This window comes from Acanthochromis polyacanthus, chromosome 11 (genome assembly GCF_021347895.1).
Source record: "Acanthochromis polyacanthus isolate Apoly-LR-REF ecotype Palm Island chromosome 11, KAUST_Apoly_ChrSc, whole genome shotgun sequence".
Lineage (NCBI taxonomy): Eukaryota > Metazoa > Chordata > Actinopteri > Pomacentridae > Acanthochromis > Acanthochromis polyacanthus.
In genome coordinates, this window is record NC_067123.1 from 36598680 (window position 1) to 36620103 (window position 21424).

Here is a 21424-nt window from a genome sequence, read left to right on the forward strand (position 1 = left end):
GTTTAACGACGTTTAAGCACAGATTTCACACATAAAATTAAACTATAAATGGAGAATTATTACCGTTAGTGAAAGTTGAGCTTACAGGCTGGGTTTAGCTTGAATTTGGAGTTGCAGGAGAGGTTAATTCAGGCGACGGTATCATCCTTCCCAAATGAGAGCAGCCTCCCTCCGTCCCTCATCAGCATCACTCCTCCTGCTGCTGCGCCGCATTAGCCTCGGCTAACCCCGGACTACACTTCCAAACCCGACCGCCTGGCTTCCATAGTGCTCTGTAGGATATAATAAAAGTAAGATATCACACTCACAGCTTAACATGAGGCCTGCATTCGTGTGTAACCGTAGCTGGGACCTGCCTGCTACCAGTTACAGTTACTTTAGCCAAGCTAGCTGCAGCTAACGTTAGCAAAAAAGAAAAAAATGTTCCAACGGCTGCTTTTTCTGACCCTGAAAGCTGCAATTTAAAAAAAAAGTCATAACTCTCCAATTTGCCCCCTTTTTAGATGCCAAGTGTCACGGTGAAAGATGTCAACCAGCAGGAGTTTGTCAAGGCTTTGTCAGCTTTCCTCAAAAAGTAAGTAAAACACAAAACCTGGCATTAAAAGCTACATCCAGTATTCAGCCTCACAGGCCGCAGGTGGAGGTGAATGACAGGTAAATGCTAAAAATAAAAAATACATCAGTGCCAGGGCAAAATGGTTTTCTTTTTTTTAAATTTACATCTAAGGTTATTAATTTCCTCATTTATATCAAGATGAAAGAGATTTTTTATTTAAATAATGTTTTATTTACATAAAAACTGAAAGGTGCTGGTTAAAAATACAGTGTTAAGGCAGTCTAATTTCAGATGCAAAAAAAAAAAAAAAAAAAAAATGCTGGGTGCAAGAGGTGTAGGAATTTGTCATAACGTTCAATAACACCACTAAAGATTCAAGAACTTTGTCATACACAGCAAAAAACACAGTGATGAAATTCTTACTTTCCGAGTTCCCTTCACACAACTGAAATAATAAAATAATAATATTTACAATAATGAAATTAAAGTAAGACAACAAATAGTTACAAGTAAATTCTATGCAAATGTTGGCAAATTGCAATACTGTCAGAAACGTGCAGAGGATATGTGCAAAATATTGATATTCAACAATAAAGCTCTTGAATCTAAACTTATTAGATTACTTTGTGTATTTTTTTTTAAACTTTTGAATCAATGTAATTGTATAGCACTTTATGTGGAATGTAACACATAATTTTCAATAACAAAAACAATGAAAAACAGTAAAGAAAAGAAAACCAAGGATTGAAGTAATGCTATTATGAATGAATGAATAAATGCAATGAGGAAAAACAGAGGGAGGATAAGTCAAAATTCAGAACAGCAAAATCAGACAATGATAGAGCGAAGAGGGAAAAATAGACTAAAATATGTACATGAATAGAAAAGCAAATAAAATGAAAACTAGATCAATTAAAAGTCAGATTAAGAAGTAGATCTTCAGTGTGATTGAAATTTGTTTTCCCTAAAGGGCATCTCAGTTTGTACTTTCGATATTAACAGATGGACAAGTTATATATATATTTTTTTTTAAAAAGCAATCTACTACTCTTATAAACTACTATAAATAAAAAGAATTTCAAATGAGTGTTGTCTGTGTTCAAATTGACGCTTTAAAAATCGCCAACCTCCGCCATGAATTTTTGTTTAGACTTCAGGTAGAAATAAAAGCCCGCTGGCAAAAAAAAACCTGACAGAAGAAAATCTGATAAATATATCAGATCTAACTCCCTACATGGTAGGCTGGTAGACAAAGAATTTGAATTAAAAATACATAATATGACCTTGAAATTAAACTGTGCCTACATAGAGCTGTGTGAAAGTATTAAACAAGTGCCATTAAAAATGTGAGTAAATGCAGTAGCAGCCATGGAGAAGTGACAGTGGTTGATCTTATGTTTCCTTTTATAGTGGCATGTCCCTTTTCTCACTCATTTGCTGCAGTTTTTTTTTGCTGTTTATTGGATTTTCGTATTAATAACACACACACATTTCACTGTCAGTTACTGCTTTTCACTGCACATATAAAACACATTTTAATGATATACTCTACTACGACTGCTTTTTGTGACTTCAAGAAGGCTCACCAGTCGAGTTTTGCTGGTTGCTCGACAACATCTACCCTCAAAATGCATCAATATGAAGATTTGCTACTCAGGAAGCTCCAGCAGTCCCTTACATACGCTAAGCAATCATCAATATAACTGCACTCACACCACAATAGGTTATGAATAATCCTGCAGGTGCTGAAAACAAAGAGGATGGCAACTGAACTTTTTGTGTTTGCTTCATTTTATGCAGAGTAGATGCACAAAGCGCCTTTAAGGTTACCCGTTTTTAGCATGCATGTCTTGTACTTCCACTGCTGTGACACTTTTCCCTGCTTGGGATCAATAAAGTTTATAATAAATCAATCACACCCTCTGAATACGAATTAGGTAGATAAAGCATTTTCTCTTTGTGATGTTGAACCTGGCTGCTTCCATACCAGTATACCTGAATCTAACAGAACATGCAGATATCTTAGACGGTCTTCATAAGTAATTGAAATTTAGATGGACAGTGTTGCTATTATTAGATATAAGAGTTGAATGTTTCCCGTTTCTATGTGCCATATGTTGTTTAAGCAAACGGTCCAGTCGGTTGATTCATCGCTGCCACTGAAAATAGTTTTTTTTTGTCGTTTTTTTCCTTTTCAGGTCTGGCAAACTAAAAGTCCCAGAGTGGGTTGACACCGTGAAGCTTGCCAGGCACAAGGAGCTGGCTCCCTGCGATGACAACTGGTTTTACACCAGAGCAGGTTGGTCCTATGCATTAGTCTGTCCACCAACCATGCAGCTGAAGTGATAAGAGATGAGTAATTTACCCTTTATTTTGTTTAATTTAGCATGAACAAAAATGCTAGAAATGTAGATTCAATATGCAGATATAAACAATTATAGATGGAACCTAATTAACCAAACAACATGGAAAGTGATCAGTAATTGAATAGCTAGGTGAATTATTGTGTTTAATTACCATCTCAAGTCATTTAAATAGCAGTAAAAAAAAACAGTCCATTTTATTGGCAATTCTGCCATATGTACAGGACACAGATGGGATTAAAAAGCTGCTTCTGTCAGACTACAGAGCAAATATGCAAGGCACAGTAGAAAAAAAAAAAAAAAAAAAGACACCAAGAAACAGGCAATGGATAGTGCACATATATAATATTCATGTGTTTTACATGGCAAAGACTCTGTAAATGACAGTAAATCTAAATGTTTTCGGAACAAGGGGTGTAACTCTGATTTTTGGGTGCATAACTGTACACTATACAGCCTTACATCATTGTCAACAAAAACTCAAATGTTTGTAGTAATTTCTTTGCAGATTACACTCTAAAAAAAACAGTAGCTGTGTGGGAAACCAAAAAATGGACAAGAAGTGAATTTCCTCCACTTGATCATCCGTAGTCGCTGATTTTGGACGTCATAATTCATCTTTGATGCTCTCCAAAATTAACAACCTACTTCTTTATGGTTTAGGAGCAAGGGGAGTCCTCACCAAGTGTGTTCATCGTGCGTTTGTGGATTTTCTTGGGGGGTCATTCCCTTTTGATGCAGGTACTTGATCCCAGCTTTGGCTTCTTTTTGTCTAATGGTTTCCCTTTCGCCTGCTGATTTTTAAGGGTGTCGTCTGCAAAGAAATGCATCTGAGTTTTTGTTGACAGTGATAGAAGTCTTTATACTATCCCCTTTGTTTCTGAGGGAACTTTTTGAAGTGTACTCGTAGTTCTTTCTTGAAGAGCATCTAAAGATCTTCATTGTTCATTTTACAACACCATGTATAGGTTAGTCTCTCATTGCAGTAAATCCTGGCATTATCTAGACCAGGGGTGTCAAGATCCGTTCCTGGAGGGCCACTATCCTGCATGTTTTAGATGTTTCCCTCTTCCAACACAGCTGATTCAAATGATCAGGCTCGTTATCAGGCTTCTGCAGAGCTTGATGATGAGCTGATCATTTGAATCAGGTGTGTTGGAAGAGGGAAACATCTAAAACATGCAGGATAGTGGCCCTCCAGGAACTGAGTTTGACACCCCTGATCTAGACCTTTCTCATGTGGCTCTGTGATCATATGCAAAGAGTTGAGTAATACTATTCAGACCTTTCACAAGTAAATCTTCCATAATACATCCAATAAAAGCCCCTGTGGCTGATGTGATGTTATCTACTGAGATGTACGAACCTGTGAACAATGTAGAGAAGTTGGAATGTTTGGCTTCATGTCTTCTGGGCGAGCAAGTCTTGAATGTTTCAGGTGATAATGCATACAAGCACACATTGCGTCATACACTCTGAACACGCGTCCCCAGCATCCACGGCCCGTCACCTGTACCTGCGAGGAGGGGTGGGCGTCGGCTCCATGATCAAGATCTACGGCGGGCGTCAGAGAAACGGCGTCTGCCCCGCCCACTTCAGCGTGGGCTCCAGGAACGTGGCGAGGAAGGTTCTCCAGGCTCTGGAGGGCCTCAAGATGGTGGAGAAGGACCCCAATGGGTAAGAGAGGGGTGGATGCTGAGTATGTGGTGGTTTCAAGAAGTGTTTTTTATCCCCCGCCGGCCATAGGCACGGAGGGGGATATTGGCGTGGCCACGTCCGTCCGTATGTACGTCCACATTTCGTTTCCGGAGCATATCTCAGAAACTACTTGAGGGATTTTATTCATATTATACCCAGGCCATCTCTATATAGTATAGATGTGCCTTTTGGGGTGTATGACCTTGACCTTATTTTCAAGGTCATTGTGAGGCGCTTCAAATATTTTTTGATTCTGTTTCTGGAGCATATGTCAGAAACTACCTGAAGGATTTCATGCATATTGCACCAACGCCACCTGTGCATAGTGTAGATCTGCCTTTTTTGGTGTATGACCTTGACCTGATTGTTTTTACTGTAGTGAAGATGTATCATTTTGTAGGTGTATCGTCCAGTATATATTATCATTTCTTACACTTAGAGGCACTATATATAAGGCGGGGGATGTTTTAAACGGAGCGTGTTTATTAAATATTCTTATGCTTACAGTGGTCGGAGACTTACCCCTCAGGGCCAGAGGGACCTGGACAGGATTGCTGGTCAGGTGGGTAGCTACACGAACACACTCTGTTACATTTCTTACTACTAAGCTAACATAAAATCAGAATTGAGTGTGGAAGTCAGTGAGATTAGCAAGTGGATGAAGTTTCTCTGCTGTGAAGGTGCAAATACAAAAGAGCATTGATGCCAGGTGGTCGTTTTACAACATTTTAGATAAAAAAAATAATAAGAATACTTGGCGGCTCACTTTAACCCATTACGACTTGTACAGAGTGCTTTCGAACGCAGTAGAAACACAAGCAGATGTTGTGATTGCTCTGCACTCGACTAAATCCTCTTCTCATCTCCCAGTTTGTACATCCTCCACTCCTCTTCTTCCGCCAAAGATGCGAGTGGAGGAGTCGAGGCAGCAGGCTTTAAACAAATACAGACATTCTCGTTTGTCTCGGAGCCGTTGATTCAAAGCGACGTTGAATTAAATGAGGCACAGCTGCATCATCTGTCCTCCGTTTAGTTCCAACCTACCACTGTGTTTCTGATCTCTTTAAGAGAACATGCAATAAAAATGTTTACTTAGAGTTCATCCCATAATGTGACGAGATGCACAGATGTCATACATTTGAGTTTTTTCTTACCCTGATGCCCCCATCGCTCTGGAACAGGGTAAATCTGGACTCATCAGACCACATGACCATTGCTTCAGAGTCCAATCTTTAAGCTCCATAGCAAACTGAAGCCTTTTTTCCTTATTAGCCTCACTGATCAGTGGTTTTCTTAGAGCTACAGATGTTTAGTCCCAATCTTTTGAGTTCCCTTTGCAATGTGTGTGTGGAAATGTTCTTACCTTCACGATTAAACACAGCCGTGAGTTCTACTGTTGATTTCCTACCATCATCTAAGAGTTTGTTCCTGGAAGATGATGGTCTCCTCTATCCTTCAGGTTTTAATGATGTGTTGGACGGTTCTTAACCCGATTTTAGTCGTTTCATCTCTTTAGTTGTTTTCTTTGCTTGACGCTGACCAATAATTTGACTCTTTTGAGACACATTCACATCCTTTCCATGACCACAGGATATGCCTTCTAACGTTTAAGAAATGAGAAGCTCCTCACTGCATCAGCTAGAGTTAAATAAGTTGTTGCAGCTGAAACGTATTCATCACTGCAGTAATTATCCAATGGGAGGCTCTTAACTATTTGCTTAGTTAAATCCAGGTGGCAACTCTTTATTTTGGCCAGGCAGTTTATTATGATTGAGTGATATGTACACACATTACTCAGTCCTGTTTCTGGCATGTTTTATCTTTTCTAACTGTGTGTTGTCTCCGTTTACATCATGGGTGCTGAGAAAGCTTTGGCTAAAGATGAGCCTGAGCATCCTCACTCTAAGCTCTCTGACAGAGTCGTCTCTCCTCAAGATGCTTTTAAACCCTCGTGTTATCCTGCAGGTCGGAATTGAACCGTTTTAAAGTTTAAAAATGTAGGAAAAAAATATATTTTCACAATGAAACTTCTGATGTCCACATTTTCAACATTTTTGGGAAATCTGAACATTTTTTGGTGGAAAAAAGAAATGTTAAAAAGGTTTCTTCAGAACATTCACAAAAAAAAAATCAACCAAAATCCAGCAAAATTCACTGGATTTTGGTTGATTTTTTTTAATGAATGTTAAAAATATTTGAAATTTTACTGATATATGTAATCATTTTAGATATTTTTAGGATTTTTTGGAAGATTTTCACTCATTTTTTGAAAATATTTAAAAGAATTTTCTTGCCACATTTGGGGGATTTTTTTAAATAAAATTTTTACGGGAAACTTAAGGAATTATTGGAATTTTCTTCTTGAAGGTTTTGCAAATTTTCAGAAATTTGGAGGATTTTTTGCTGATTTTGGGATTTTTTTTCAGACAACAGTATTTTTTGCTGCCTGTAAATGAAGACAACAGGAGGGCTAAGAATTGAATTTGGATTAGAAGTGGCTCCCTCTTGTGTTATAAGTCAAATAATTCCTGTAAACTACACGGTAACGTTTGTATTTTTGCACATTTATGCAGATCTTTAATACGTTTTGTGACCTGTGTGCGTGGTTGTATGAAAATCTCCCTCTGTTCTGTTTCTTCCTTTGTTAAGGTTGCCTCGGCAAACAAGAAACAGCGAAGTTTACAAAGCGCCATCTGAGGAAAGCATGCAAAGAATCCAGACATGTGAAATGCAGCTATGCCTTACTGCTTATTTACTCAAGTTGGCTCGCCTCCCATATCAATCCAGTGAACGCAGCGACCGAGTGCATAGAGGTGCATGAGTCTATGGCGCAGCAAGTCCAGATTCAACATCACATGTGAATGTTTGCAGCACTTTTCCGTGCGAATTTCACCACATTTACTGTGAACGGACACGGAACCACAGAGAATACAGTGTTATGATGCAACAGCATGTTAGTATTGTTACCAAAAAAATGTGAAGCTGTGAAAAACTGACACATGCAGCGTATTTTCTCTTCCATCATTGTGTTTGCAGAATGGAGCGTTTTATTAATGACATGTTTAAGGATGACACAGTAATATGCAAAGTGTTCCCAATAAACTGAGCATGAGCAGCGGCTGTGGTGTTTTAATGTCGGCATGCGGGTGGTTTTGTGGGCGTTTAGTTGCTCCTCATCGTGCTGCTGATCCAGCTGGTGAAGCGACACACTCGGGCGTAAACGCTGGGGTGTCCCTGCATGGCGCAGTCGTAACCCCAGGACACGACTCCCTGCAGCTGACCGCTACACACCAGAGGACCGCCAGAGTCTCCCTGCAGGCGGAGGAAGAACAACAGCGACTTAAACGTTACTGAGAGTGGCCACAGGAAGTATATTTAACGTTATGTCAGAAACAAGTGGCAGGTCAATATATAACTGAGGGATTTGGGATATAACTTGCATACATTTTCATGAAAAGTAAAAAAAAAGCAATGATTTTATGTTCATTATGATCATGTCTTTACAAATTCCATCATTATTAAGGAATCGGTCACTTATTAAGAAAAAAATTACTGGCTATCACTACAATGTCAACAAAATAACTGTCCCAATTTAATAACAACCACTTTCTAATTAGCTAAACAATAATAAAATGAGTTTATTCAGAAATAGTTTGGATTGTGTTCTTTTTATTAAGTTGAGATAATCATGACAGATATTTCTTTTTTGGCAATATGTCAAATTTTATATGGAAAATAATTTGTATCCGTGTCTGAGAAATCACTTTCAAAGTTTGTTTTTTTTGTCATTTTTAGTCCATTTTGTGGGCATTTTAGGTCTTTTTCAGTCTGTCTGTGATAAATTTAGATGTTTTTTTGTTAATTTTGCAACTTTTTCTAGTTTCTTTTGTGTGTCTCTCGTCATTTAGTATCTTTAAATGACAACTTTGTGTCTCATTGAGTCATTTTGTATATTTTATTGTCATTTTGTGTCTTTTTGAACTTTTTTTGATCATTTTGTGTTTCTTTGTCAGTTTATGTGTCGGTCTGTGGTCATTTTTGGTCATCAGTCTGTTTGTGGTCGTTTTGTGTCTTTATAATTTTGTGTCTCACTGAGTCATTTTGGGTTTTTCTGTGGTCATTTGTGTTATTTTACAAAACTACAAACTATCTGTGTCCGAGAAATCCCTTTCAACTAAGTTCCCCATTACAAAAGCACCTCTCAAGGAAGTGTGTTAATTCCAGATCACATGACCTGCTCCATGTGATGTCATTTCCTCCTGAAGAAAAGACTGGAAGACTCCAAGGCTTTCTGACTTATTTAATATAAAGTAGTGTGTGAGTCAAGTGTGGATTTATGGCATGTCAACAGGTTTACTACAATATCTTTAGAAATAACTTTTAATTTCAATTTTAATCAATTGTACATATAATATTTAGAAGAATCTTTGTGTAAAAATGCCATGTGGTGTTTGGTTATAGGCGGCCATGTTGATTTTAGATCTGAAAACAGCAAAAATGTCAACTATGATACAAAACGTCCAACAATGGTGGAGTGGACATTTATCCATCTGATGTCTAATTAAAGTCTTTTACAGTGGGTACAGGCATTACAGTGTTTAGTCCAGCTCACCTGGCAGCTGCTGGCGCCTCCGTGCATGAATCCAGAGCAGACCATGTTGTCGGTGAAGAGGTGGGGGTAGGCGTTCCTGCAGATCCTGTCATCGATGATGGGCTGCCTCAGACACTGGAGCCTGTCGGGGAAGTTGTCTGGAGAGCACAAAAAGAAGACTCACTTTAGGTATTTATTAGAATGCTCATTCTGTGCAGGTTACACGTCAAGAATACATTTACAGCGTAATGACAAGGTGGTAGCAGGTTTAAAGGAGTGATGGAATTAATTCCTAATTTACCAGATAAATGCCACAGCTGCTTTCTTTAGTTTTAAAATAAATACGGATTTGGAGCTGTTTGAACAAAAGAAGCAACATAAATATGTCACAATGGGTAGATTTACTAGATTTTCTGACATTTTGCAGACCAACGAATTCTGTGATGAAACATGAAAATAGCTGACATGTAGCAGTGACTACAACAATTTGCTGCAGCTCTAAATTGACAGATTTAAACAAAACGATAGGGCAAAATTTTGCTTTTGGATTTTGTTTAACCCTCCTGTTGTCTCCGTTTACAGGCACCAAAAATATTGTTTCCTTGTCTGGAAAAAAAATACAAAAATTCAGCAAAAAAAACAAAAAAAAAACAAAAATCCAATTGCAGGAAGAAATTTTAATAATTCCTTAAAAATTTCCCTTAAAGGTTTTATTTAAAAATTTCCCCCAATTTTGGAAAGAAACTTCTTGTAAATATTTTCAAAAAATGAATAAAATCTTCCAAAAAAAAATCTAAAAATATCTAAAAATGATTACATAGATATCAGTAAAACTTCTAATGTTTTCTTTAAGACCATTCACAAAAAATTAACCAAAATCCAGCGAATTTTTGTAACATTTTTTCCACCAAAAAATTTTTGAAAATTTCCCAAAAATGTCGAAAATGTGGACATCAGAAGTTTCACTGTGAAAGTATAATTTTTTTTCCCACATTTCCAAACTTTAGAACGGATCAATTTTGACCCGCAGGACGACACGAGGGTAAAAGGGGTAATAAACATCTCAGTTCCTTAAAATTTGAATTGTCTGGCTATTTTTCAATGGGTAAAGTTCATATTATTAGACAAAGATGGACATTGTGCAGCAGAAACACGCCTCAGAGTCATAAATCCTGTCTCACGTAATCAGGCCTCATTCACATCCTCACAGTGACGAGGTTTGGTCTCTTCTTCCACCATTTCTGCCGTCTCTGAACATTCAGGATCCACTTACTGCCGTTGGCGGATGTGTTGCCCCATCCGGACACCGTGCAGTTCTCGTCGGGCAGGGGGCATCTGGAGGGCAGTGCCACGGTCTGGACGTAGCTGTTGAGGGTGGCGGGGCGGCTCAGTTTGATCAGCATGATGTCGTTGTCCAGGTTGTAGCTGTTGTACCCCGGGTGTCTGATCATCTTGGCTCCGTCGATCCACTGCTCGGTGCCCTCGTTCACGGCGATGTTGTGCTCGCCCAGACGGACCTGAATACGCCTGGAGGAGGGGAATAATCTCTGAGTGAAATGTGCTCAAAGTGAATGATGGTGCAGAAAGATAAGATTTACTTTATTCATCCCGGAGGAAATGACTTTGCCAGAGTACAATAATCAAACAAAATTTATTTCACAGAGGTTAGTAGTAAAATGGGAATAACAAAGAATACAAAGTACAAAATGCAAGTTTCTACAAGTGTTTGTGTCAAGTGTCCTAAGTGTGTAAAGTGTCTAAAAAACAAGAATTAAAATAAATAAGAAAAATAAAATAACACAACTACAAGATGTAAACTGTAGACTAATACTAATAAGAAAGTTTAACCCTCGTGTCATCCTGTTGGACTGACCAGTTTTAAAGTTTGAAAATGTGGGGGAAAAAAAAGATTTTTTTCACAGTGAAACTTCTAATGTCCACATTTTAACATTTTTGGGAAATTTTTGAACATTTTTTGGCGGAAAAAAGAAATGCTAAAAATAATGTTTTTTAAGAATATTGAAAAAACGTTCGCAAAAATTAGTAAATGTTCTTAAAAAAATATCAGAGGTTTTACTGATGTACAAGTAAATACTTTAGATATTTTAGGATTTTTTTGGAAGATTTTTATTCATTTTTTAAAAATATTTACAAGAATTTTGTGATTTTTGGTTGATTTTTATGTGAATGTCTGAAAATTATGTGACGTTTTACTGATATACATGTCATCACTTTAGATATTTTTAGGATTTTTTTGGAAGATTTGTAATATTTTTTTTTGAAAATATGTACAAGAATCTTGCCAAATTTGGTGGGTTTTTTAAAAATAAAACTTTGAATGGAAACTTTTAAGGAATTATTGGAATCTTCCTGAAAGTTTTGCAAATTCAAAGTTTGAAAATGTGGGAAAAAAACATAACTTTAGATATTTTTAACAGGATTGCCATTTCTTGCATTTCTTTTCTACCAAAACTGCACATCTGTACCCAGTCTGCTCCTCTGTGATGGCAGAATATGAAGTAGCACCACTACACTTCATTATCGCGAATATTTTGGCTTATTTTGCCTTACCTTTATCAGAAAATTGCAGTTCCCGTGATTTTAATGATGCACCTGCTTAATTTTGCAATTTATTGATATTTTAATTAATTGCCCAGCCCTAATTCACAGCAGACGTGAATTTAATTTATTATCGTGTCATTTTAAATTAACTTTTGTGTGATTTTTGTTTATAATATCTTATCTTTTTCTAAATTGTAAACACTTGTAGCTAGTTTGTTGGGTTTCATCCAGGACAGAAAACAAGTCAGTGCTGTTCTGCCACCACTGGTCCTGACTTTGTACGCTGGAGTAAATAAAAAGTGTTTAATAAAACCAGTAAAAAACAGTCAATTGCTATTTTCATACATTCGTGCCTCTTGGAATGCACAAATAAATCCTCTGTGCAGGAAAAACCCTCCATGTGACATTTTTATGTGCACTTTGTGGCATTATTTTTGTTTTTTAGTGATAGTTTTGACTAAAATAGGCTTTCTTCCTGTACTTACGACTTCCAGCAGTGAGCAGCAGACACCACCCACTGGCTGGAGATCAGGGATCCACCACAGAAGTGATATCCGGCGTTCAGAGACACCTGGTAGGGAACAGAGTGTCTGGGACACTCGTAGCCTCCAACAACCTTCTCATTATCAGCTGCAGCAACTGAACAAGAGATGATTCAGCAGAACATGAAGGAAATCAATGGAGGTAGCCCAAAAAAAATGAAGTTTAGTAGAAATCTCCTCCAAATATAGACAAGGCTGTAGAGCAGGGGTGCCAAAGTCATTTTAGTTCTGGGGAAACATTCAGCCCAATTTGATTTCAAGTGGGTCAGACCAGTAAAACTATAAAATAACTGATAAATAACCACAACTCCAAATTTTTATCACCGGCATCATTTTGTGGTTTTTTTTTGTCTCGCCTGTGTTGCTAATCTATTTTTTGTAGTTTCATTTCTAATTTTTGTCATTTTGCTCTTTTTGTGTCATTTTTTTTGTCTTGCTTTTGTCCTTTGTCCATCTCTTTGTCACTTTGTAACTTTTTTGTCTAATTTTTTGTCTGCTTTTGTTTTGTGTCCTTTGTCTCATTTTTGTCATTTTTTTGGTCTCGTTTCTGTCATTTATGTACTTTGTAATTTTCTGGTTTAATTTTTTTGTCTCATATTTTTGTCTTTTTTTTCTCTCTTTTGTCACTGTGTCTCATTCTTGTAATATTTTGTCTTGTTTTTGTTTTTTTTACTTCTTTTTTCTGATTTTTGTCATTTTGATCATAAAGTACTTTAGAATTCAGTTCCAGATACAAAACATCGAATAAAGCGAAGCACAAAATGACAAAAATAAGAGGAAAAAAACACAAGTGAGACTAAAAGGAAACAAAGCGACAAGAACGAGAAACAAAAGGACAAAGACATGAGACAAACAACAACAGTGATACAAAAAAACAACAAAAACAAGACAAAATATTACAAAAATGAGACACAAAAGAACAGCGAACAATCTAGTATTTAACTTCATGATCAAAACAACTTGTCACGGTCTAGAAATTATTTTAAATTTATAGTTTTACAAATGTACAGTTTTCAGGTAATGTCTTCTGTAATTTTTACACTTTGAGGGCCGGATTGGACCCTCTGGAGGACCGGCTTTGGCCCGCGGGCCGCATGTTTGACACCCCTGCTGTGGAGGAATAAACCTTTTTAAAAATGTTGTGATCAGAATAGTGATGTATTTAGAAAGACTTACATGCAGCTCCGAGCAGAGCCAGGAAAACCACGGCCTTCATGACGGCTGAATGCTAGAGAAAGCCCACGCTCTGCTCTTTATATCCTCTATCCTGCTCTTTACATCGCTGGCTTCTCAAGGTCAGGAGATTTAAAGGCAAAAAAATGTGCTATGGGAAAGAGCCATATGGCTGAAGGCAGCAGAAAGACCTTGAGTGCCACTTGAAGCCACTTTTGACTGAGCGCCGTTCCTCATTTGAAACTTATGTAATCAGCAATTACATAATTTGCAGCCATTGACGCCGTTTTATTTATGCACAGGTGCTAATGAGAAGCTCGACATCCAAAACACATTCATCGCTATGGAGCGGTTTAAGGCTCAGCTGCGTGTCAAGAAACAGATGTTTCCTGCGGAGTGAATGTTTATTCAGAAATATTTGAATCGCTAGGACTGATAGCGGCTCAGTCTGCAGGTGTCAGCGGTCTCAGATCAGCTGTGGGCGGCAGAAACATTCAAGAGGTTTCTCAATAATCCATAGAAAAGCTGATAAGATGGTTGCAGAGCTGCAAAAATACCAAGAACTAGTGGTTTCCAACCTGGGGCTCAGGGCCCCTCAAGGGGACGCAGGATAAACCCGAGTGGTCACATGTTTTCATGATGAATTAAGGTGGAATTTTACCTTTTCTTACCTCTGGGTCAATATATGGTTGCAGGACTTTTTGCAACATAGAGGACAGCTATCAATTGGTAATAAGGATTAATCCTCTTGTTGTCTTCATTTACGAACACCAAAAAATATAGTTTACTTGTCTGAATTTTTTTTTTAAAAATTCCTCAAATTTCTGAAAATTTCCCTTAAAAGTTTTTTTTTAATCCCCCAAATTTGGCAAGAAAATTCTTTTAATATTTTCAAAAAATTAGTAAAAATCTTCCAAAAAAATCCTAAAAATACCTAAAATGATTACATATATATATCAGTAAAACTTCTAATATTTTCTTTAAGAACATTCACATAAAAATCAACCAAAATCCAGCAAAATTTCCTGGAAATGTCACAACTGGATTTGTTGTACAGGTGGCATCCTATCACAGTTCCATGCTGGAATTCACTGAGCTCCTGAGAGCGACCTGTTCTTTCACAAATGTTTGTAAAAGCAGTCTGCATGTCCAGGTGCTTGATTTTATACACCTGTGGCCATGGAAGTGATTGGAACACCTGATTCAGATTTTTTGGATGGGTGATCTCAAACAACAGTTCACATTCTCCGTCTCTCCGTGAGTCGGTAAATGCTGGTGAAATCCAGGCATTATTTTATCGGTTTTCACGATCGGCAAAAAAACCAATAACGATATTTACCGATATTACATTTTATGCCGATATCGGGGGCCGATATTGGACACCCCTGCCCTCCACCAATCAAGAGATCAAAGAAAGCATATTCAATGGAAACATAGCAGCAAAACTCCATTGGCTCCTGTTATTGTTTGCTTTAACTTAAACTGGTTTTATATGTTTGTGTTTGAATTGCAACTGGAGCTGTACAGATATTTGTCTGGATCGTGTATTCTTACGTTTCATAACCCTTTGGTGTTTTCTAATTGAATGTATCTTTAAAGTTAATTAGAATTTTCTCTATGTAGGTTTAGATGATGCCATGAGTTAGTTGTGTAGCCAAATTGCATATTTATTTTTGCTTGTCCATTTTTGAGCTGCATATAAATCTGTACAAAAACATGTAGTTTAAATTAAAAAAAAAAATCATCTGCTTGCTTAGCGGTTATCGGTAAGTTATTGCATTTCTTTTTCTGTGCTCCACTGATCATTTAGAGTAATTTTGAGGCTTGAGATGTGAGTTTTCATACAAAATTACGAATGCTATTCCAGCTTAATTCACTAAAAGCATAACGAACGGTAAGAACGGTGGCAAAAGGAAAGCGAGCTTTGATCAAATTTTTATTGAACATAAATAAAAACAAAAAAAATGGAGGTAAAAAAATATTTAACAGGTTTAGAAATTCTTCATACAACTATATACAGGCGAGGATCCATAGTGAGCCGATGAAGTAACAAAGATCTGTGTGTCAGGTTTAATTATTAGTCCTACAAAATAAAAGTCCATTAGCTAAAGTCTGCATCCAGGAGCTGGGTGTGGTTGCACAACTAGCACAAAGAAAGAACAAAAAGAAAAGGCGGCCGCCTATTCCTGTAATAATAGTCATTGTTTAATAGCACTGATGCTCTTTGTTTTGATTTGATGAAACAGAACAATGAGAAAAAGAGGAAGCGGTTTTTCTCCAAAAGCGTATTCAAATGTAATCTTTCTTCACCGAGCCTTTGAGGTAGTACACCTGTGAGAGACAAAACGAGGGTGCAAAACAGTGAGAAAAACAAAAAAAACAGATTAACTTAGGATCAGTACTTGGTAACAGCTTCACTTCTGTTAGTCGGCCTTCACTTGCAAGTAGAAAGTTAAAAGCTCAAACACATTTATTTCCATCAGTTTGTTGAATATACACATTTATTGTTCAAATATACAAAAAGATTCAGAAGGGATTGTGCAGAGAAAAGATCACTATATTCAATTTTGATCCCTGCACCGAGGAAACGCTCCCCCATCGGCCTTAAAACACACAAACAGCACAAAAGAACAAATGAAGGACAGACTGGAATAGCGGGATAAAAGCATTCAGATCACAGCGTCTCTGCCGTCACAAATAAAAACCGGAACTGACCGGAGGAAGAAGAAAAAGAAGAAGTTGGGGCGACTCTCTTAAAACTAGCTTTTGGGATGAATTGTCACCAACACCTAAAACCCTGGGAGTCCCTGCTTGTGAGAGTTGTGACATCCAGAGACGTTAGAATGTAGCTGCGTTACAATATGTTTATTTGTTCTGAAATAAGAAAACGTGTCCTGTCTGCTGTCAGAGGAGGTCGTGTGGAAGTAAGGTGCTGAATAAATCCTCTGTGACCTCGTATTTACAAAAACACGGCAGCCACCAGCATAGTAAGAACTGCAATCAGATTACTTCAGTCCAGCTGCTGTCGATGCCCCGGGTCCAGCAGAGGCCTCTGGCAACAGAGTCAATGCTGAAAAACTGAGATTGAGGAGGATGAGATGGCAAAACAGTACACAAGTAGTAAAGAAAAGAAAAAACACGAACTAGACTTCATCCCAACCTCTGACATATGGCTCTTATCTGGTTTCTGGCTGCTAACAGCAGTTCAGAGGACAGAAACAAACAATTCCTGCCCTCAAATAGTCCATAAAGTGAACTTCCAACACTGTGGAGACTCTTCTGAGCGCCTCCTTCTATTGGCTCCGTCTCAACAGTCGCCTACCAACACCCTGAATGGCTTTTTGTCGCGGTGTTCTTCGTGCTGACGATGCTAATTCAGGAAGCGACGGCAGCGTCTGGCGCCACAGTTGCAGTGCAGCTTGTTGCTCTCGTCCTCGATGGGGAACTTGTAGTCGTAGGTGAGCTCCTCGCCCCGGTAGATCTTCCTCAGGGCGAAGATGACGATGTGCTTGCGTCCGTCCACGTTGATGACGCGGGAGTAGCAGTTGGGCTCGCACGAGTGGTTGATGAAGCGGGCGGCGTTGCCCTGCATCGTGGCGTCCACCACGTCGAAGTCGTCGATGCGGAACATGTAGCAGCCGATGCCCTGATGGACAGCCACAGAAAATTAAAGTTACTCGTTATTTAGAGCGATTAGTCCTCCTGAAGATATGTTTTAATACTACTGTCTATTAGGAGAAGTCTATTCATTTCATACACAGTAGATCAGCATCCATCTATCATCCATCCATCCTATAAAACAGGAGCAGTGTTTATTGTCATATTTAGTCTGTTCAGGCTTTTTTCCTTTAATTGTCTCCTCAACAAATGAGTAGAATTTCTAGAATCTGTAGCCTTCCTCCTTTATAGTAAATCTGAATTTTGTAAATAGCAAATGTAAATGCCATTCCTGCACTGTACTTGTATTTTTATTAGGATTTCGGTGATCATTTTGTGCCTCTTTGTGGTTGCTTTGTGTGCCTGTAGTTGTTTTGTGTCTCTACTTTGTTGCTGTATGTCAATTTGTGATTGTTGTGCATCTCTCTGTGGTTGCTTTGTGTCTTTCTGTGGTTGTTTTGTTTCTATTTGTGGTCTCTTTGTGTCTCTTTGTGGTTGTTGTGTGTTTGTAGTTGTTTTGTGTCTTTTTGTTCTTGTATGTCAATTTTTGGTTGGTGTGTCTCTTTATGGTCATTTTGTGTCTGTGTCGTTGCGGTCGTTTTGTGCGTTGTTGCGGTCGTTTTGTGCGTCGTTGCGGTCGTTTTGTGCCTCTTTGTGGTCGTTTTGTGCCTCTTTGAGTCTTTGTGGTTGTTTTTTGTCTTTTATTATCATTATTTTGTGTCCGAAAGCAAAAAACTATTTTATTTTTGCTGCTACTTTAAATAAAGCGTCAAAAACTAAGTGTCTTTAACTGAGAAGCAGTTATAGTCAAGGAAAGTGTTCTTCAATCTGCCGTCTTTAAGTTTAACAGTTCAATGTCAAGACCCAGAGCAGTTTCTCATTCACACAAAGGTTGGAGCCAACCCAAAGTGGTCCACAAGTTCCTGCAGTGGAAAATGGCCTAAAGAATTTTATTCACACAGTGGATAAAAGAGCAATTATCGACTGATTTCTTTATTAAAAGTTGCACCAGCTGTTTTTTCTGTTGCGTTGCTGATAAAACAGGAGCTCACATCAGTTTAACAACAAACGTTCTGCTCCTACGGGAACAAACAAAATAATGAGGTACAAACTCTAACTTTCATTATGATGATGATATTTACTAACCTTGCCGTCATAATATTTCTCCCTCTTATCCGTCAGGACAGAGCGGATCACTGTGCCGGCGTACTCGATCACCATCTCACCAGCATCGATGTTCCTCTTGCAGAAAAGTCCACGGCCATGAATTGAAGATCTGTGATGGTTGGAGAGGAGAAAACTTGTTAAATTCACTTATTTTAGACATTAAAGACATCACTGCTTTTCTAGTCATTCATTGTCGTCCTTACCTGTAAACTCCGACTGCTTCTTTAGAGATTTTTTCCAGGTGTCTGAACCTCATCGCCATGGGAAGCTCACTGCTGGTGGCTCGCCTGGCAAACAGAGACACAGTGTTGTCAACGTTGTATCTGCTAAACTACTTCCTCTGAACACATTTAGACATCCACGGTGTAAGTATCAACAAGAAGGGGCACAAATGTAATCAACTAACCTTGAAGATTTCAGTGGAAATTCATCCTCCTCCTCATCAAAGGGGCCGATTATGTCTGGGAGCTCTCTGTGCTGCGACGCCAGGAAGTTAAACATATCAAAAGTTGCTTTCCTAATTAAAGAAGCAAAAATGGGACAAAACTGTGAATTTGCGGTGAACCTCAAGAGGCAGAATGAAAAGAAAGCATGCTTTAAGTGAACTAATTAACGCTCAGAAGTTTTTAAAAGCGAAAACTATTGGAATAAAATGTAAATGAACTCGTCCGTACCTCGTGTAGACTTCAGCTCGAGCGCAGCCGCTCGGGTTGAGGGGAAGCTCCTCCTCAATGTCATCACAGCAGTGGAAGCGGAAGCGGTGGTGTTTGCAGTTGGCGGCGCCCTGCAGCTGCTCCAGCAGGAAGATGACGGCATCGTGGACGACGCCGAGCACCCGCGGCCCGCTCATCCCACCCAGAGGCAGCTGCTTCAGGTGGAAGCCCGCTCGAGCTTCAAGGACGCCGTCAATCACTGCGCGCCAGGCAACTGAAGAGACCAGACGAAGTGAAGGACTTAAAAGATGTTTGTTTTTTATAAATGTAGTCGGGTGGTTTCACTGGCATTAAACCAGTTTATATGTGACTGAAAACAGCATCAAACAGTAAAAGTAAAACGTCGTCTCTTACCTTCTATGCTGTTAGCTTTGACGCTGAAACCATCGTCGCTGGTGATTTCAAAGCGCAGGTGAGGCTGGTTCATGTACGTCCTCTTTCTGTATTTATGAGCCGGTGCATCTTCATCTGAGCTGAAACCTGCACAAACAAATAATCGCATAAAAGTAAGTCACTGAAGCGTCACAAAATGTTTCTATAATGCCAGATTTAACAAGTGAAATAGAAAGATTGTGTGATTGTTTCCTCATTTGCAGACATTAAATTGCTGTTTAAAAAGTTGTCGCTGTGGATAGAGCTGAGAATAGAGGTGGGGAAATTTCTCAATCTTAGATGCATCACGACTCGGACGGATCCATTGCGACATTTTTTATAATTTGCAAGTGACGAATGTTTATTTAATAAGACAAACAGAAATGTGTGTTGTGAAAAAGTGCATCAATAATCATTTTATAATCGAATCGCAGCCCCGGAATCGTTATCGAATTGTGAGGTGTCTAAAGATTCCCACCCCTAATTAAGCTCCACATTAACAGATAGTAAACGTTTAAACACAAACCTGAATAAGGGCCCCACTCAGAGATGTCTCCGTGACGAGCGCTGACCCACATGTGAGTTTTACCCTGAACACGACTGCTGGCTTTTGCTGATGTAGGCGGACTGACGACCTCAGGACGCCTAAAGACAAAAGACAAACAAACGAGTAGATTAATAACCAATAAACGTGCTCGTTATTATACTTCTATGGGTAAAGAAGTGACATTGCTCTGTATCACACGTCTGTGAAAACCAAGTGCACATTTATCCATTCTATTATTATTTAATCATATTTTACGGAAAATACCAGACTTTGTTTTACATTTCTTAGCTTTGTATAATGGTCTGTAATAGATCTGTTAATTACCCTCTGAACCCCCAGCAGTTTCTGGCTGTTCTTTTCTTCATTTTTTTTAAAAATAACACAAGTTTCAAACTCACAGGTAATTTTTTTTTTTTTTAATGAGGGGATCAACGACTAAAATGTCTCAAGTGATTTAAGTTTAAGTAAAATTATTATTTTTTTTCCTAACAATGAGCATTAACTTTGAAAAAAATTACACACAAGAAATGATCAGTTGAAACTGAAATCAGTATCTGTATTGTTAAAAATCCTAAAAAACAGAATAATATCAAATTTTAGAGATCAGGCACTGCACATCCTTAACTCATAGGTGTGTTCAATTTGAGCACACTTTCAGAAACACTATCAGCAAGAACTAATAATCCATAAATAATATCTCACATTTTATAAGAGATAATAACAAGATAAGTCCCTGAAATAAATATATTTGCCCAGGAATCATCAGCAGTTTTTGGAAATGCAAATTCTCCCTCTAATTACCTCGAATCAGAAAACAAGGAAACAAGTTTGGAACCTGACACTCAGAATTTGTCTCTTACGTTGAAAGCCCAGTAACAAAGCCGTCTACAAGGTTACCTTTAGAATGAACTAACCTGGAGGGCGTAGGAGGAGGTGGAGCGGTGATTCTCAGCGGCTGCGGCTCAGAAAGGTTCTCCTGGTCCAAATCAAGAACGTCTTTCACTGACGGAGCCTTCATCCTCACTCCACTTGACCTATTAAAAGAAATCGTGGCACTACATGTTATGTTAAGTCATATTTTTCCAGCTCTCTCCAAGGTCTGCAAGCTGCTGAAAGCATTAGCGAGGTTAATGCACTGATTGCTGCTACCTTGGGCAAACAATGTCACACAAAATGCCGTTAAAATATATTTTATCAAGGTTGAAAATTGTGCAGGCGCAGAGGACAAAAGCAGTGCTTTCTATGGTTTTATAAATAAATATATATATATATATAAAACATCACATTATGTGTCTTGGTAGTCGATAAAAAATGATTGCTTGTAGCTCTTTTCAGAATTTATCCCAGGCAGTCACCAGAATATTTTACTAAATCTAGTCTTCATATGCTAGCATTTGGATGGATAGATGGATAGATATTTTATTTATTCCGAGGGTAATTCTTACTACTCAGCAGCTTACACCCCCTGTCAAAGGTTTTAGGA

General features: G+C 38.3%; 3 protein-coding genes and 1 long non-coding RNA gene across 7 annotated transcripts in view; 1 reads left to right on the top strand and 3 right to left on the bottom strand.

Moving 5' to 3' along the window:
* The window catches only part of LOC110967707 (uncharacterized), a 31405-nt gene extending 31217 nt beyond the window's left edge, over positions 1–188 (bottom strand). For both annotated transcript variants that reach the window (XR_002596829.2, XR_007945129.1), the window contains exon 1: positions 64–188. This is a non-coding gene — a long non-coding RNA (uncharacterized LOC110967707). The remainder of the gene's footprint in view (positions 1–63) is intronic.
* Positions 166–7425, top strand: LOC110967705 (40S ribosomal protein S19). The gene is made up of 6 exons (XM_022217390.2): positions 166–290; positions 504–574; positions 2755–2855; positions 4413–4596; positions 5125–5179; positions 7267–7425. Exons 2-6 carry the CDS (start codon positions 504–506, stop codon positions 7312–7314), a joined length of 459 nt encoding a protein of 152 aa, XP_022073082.1. The 5' UTR covers positions 166–290; the 3' UTR covers positions 7315–7425.
* A 152-nt stretch (positions 7426–7577) lies between these two features.
* LOC110967706 (trypsin-like) lies at positions 7578–14339 on the bottom strand. The gene is made up of 5 exons (XM_051955696.1): positions 13489–14339; positions 12256–12409; positions 10482–10735; positions 9230–9366; positions 7578–7929 (listed from the first exon to the last, which is right to left on the bottom strand). The coding sequence occupies exons 1-5, from the start codon at positions 13526–13528 to the stop codon at positions 7780–7782; spliced, it is 735 nt and encodes a 244-aa protein (XP_051811656.1). The 5' UTR covers positions 13529–14339; the 3' UTR covers positions 7578–7779.
* A 1069-nt stretch (positions 14340–15408) lies between these two features.
* Positions 15409–21424, bottom strand: part of kmt2ba (lysine (K)-specific methyltransferase 2Ba) — a 34659-nt gene continuing 28643 nt past the window's right edge. For all 3 annotated transcript variants that reach the window (XM_022217396.2, XM_022217398.2, XM_022217399.2), the window contains 8 exons: positions 20856–20975; positions 19921–20039; positions 19377–19502; positions 18984–19236; positions 18716–18826; positions 18513–18596; positions 18289–18418; positions 15409–17131 (listed from right to left, as the gene is read on the bottom strand). In XM_022217396.2, coding sequence (XP_022073088.2) covers positions 16856–17131; positions 18289–18418; positions 18513–18596; positions 18716–18826; positions 18984–19236; positions 19377–19502; positions 19921–20039; positions 20856–20975 — 1219 coding nt within the window. In that variant the 3' untranslated portion in view covers positions 15409–16855. The remainder of the gene's footprint in view (positions 17132–18288; positions 18419–18512; positions 18597–18715; positions 18827–18983; positions 19237–19376; positions 19503–19920; positions 20040–20855; positions 20976–21424) is intronic.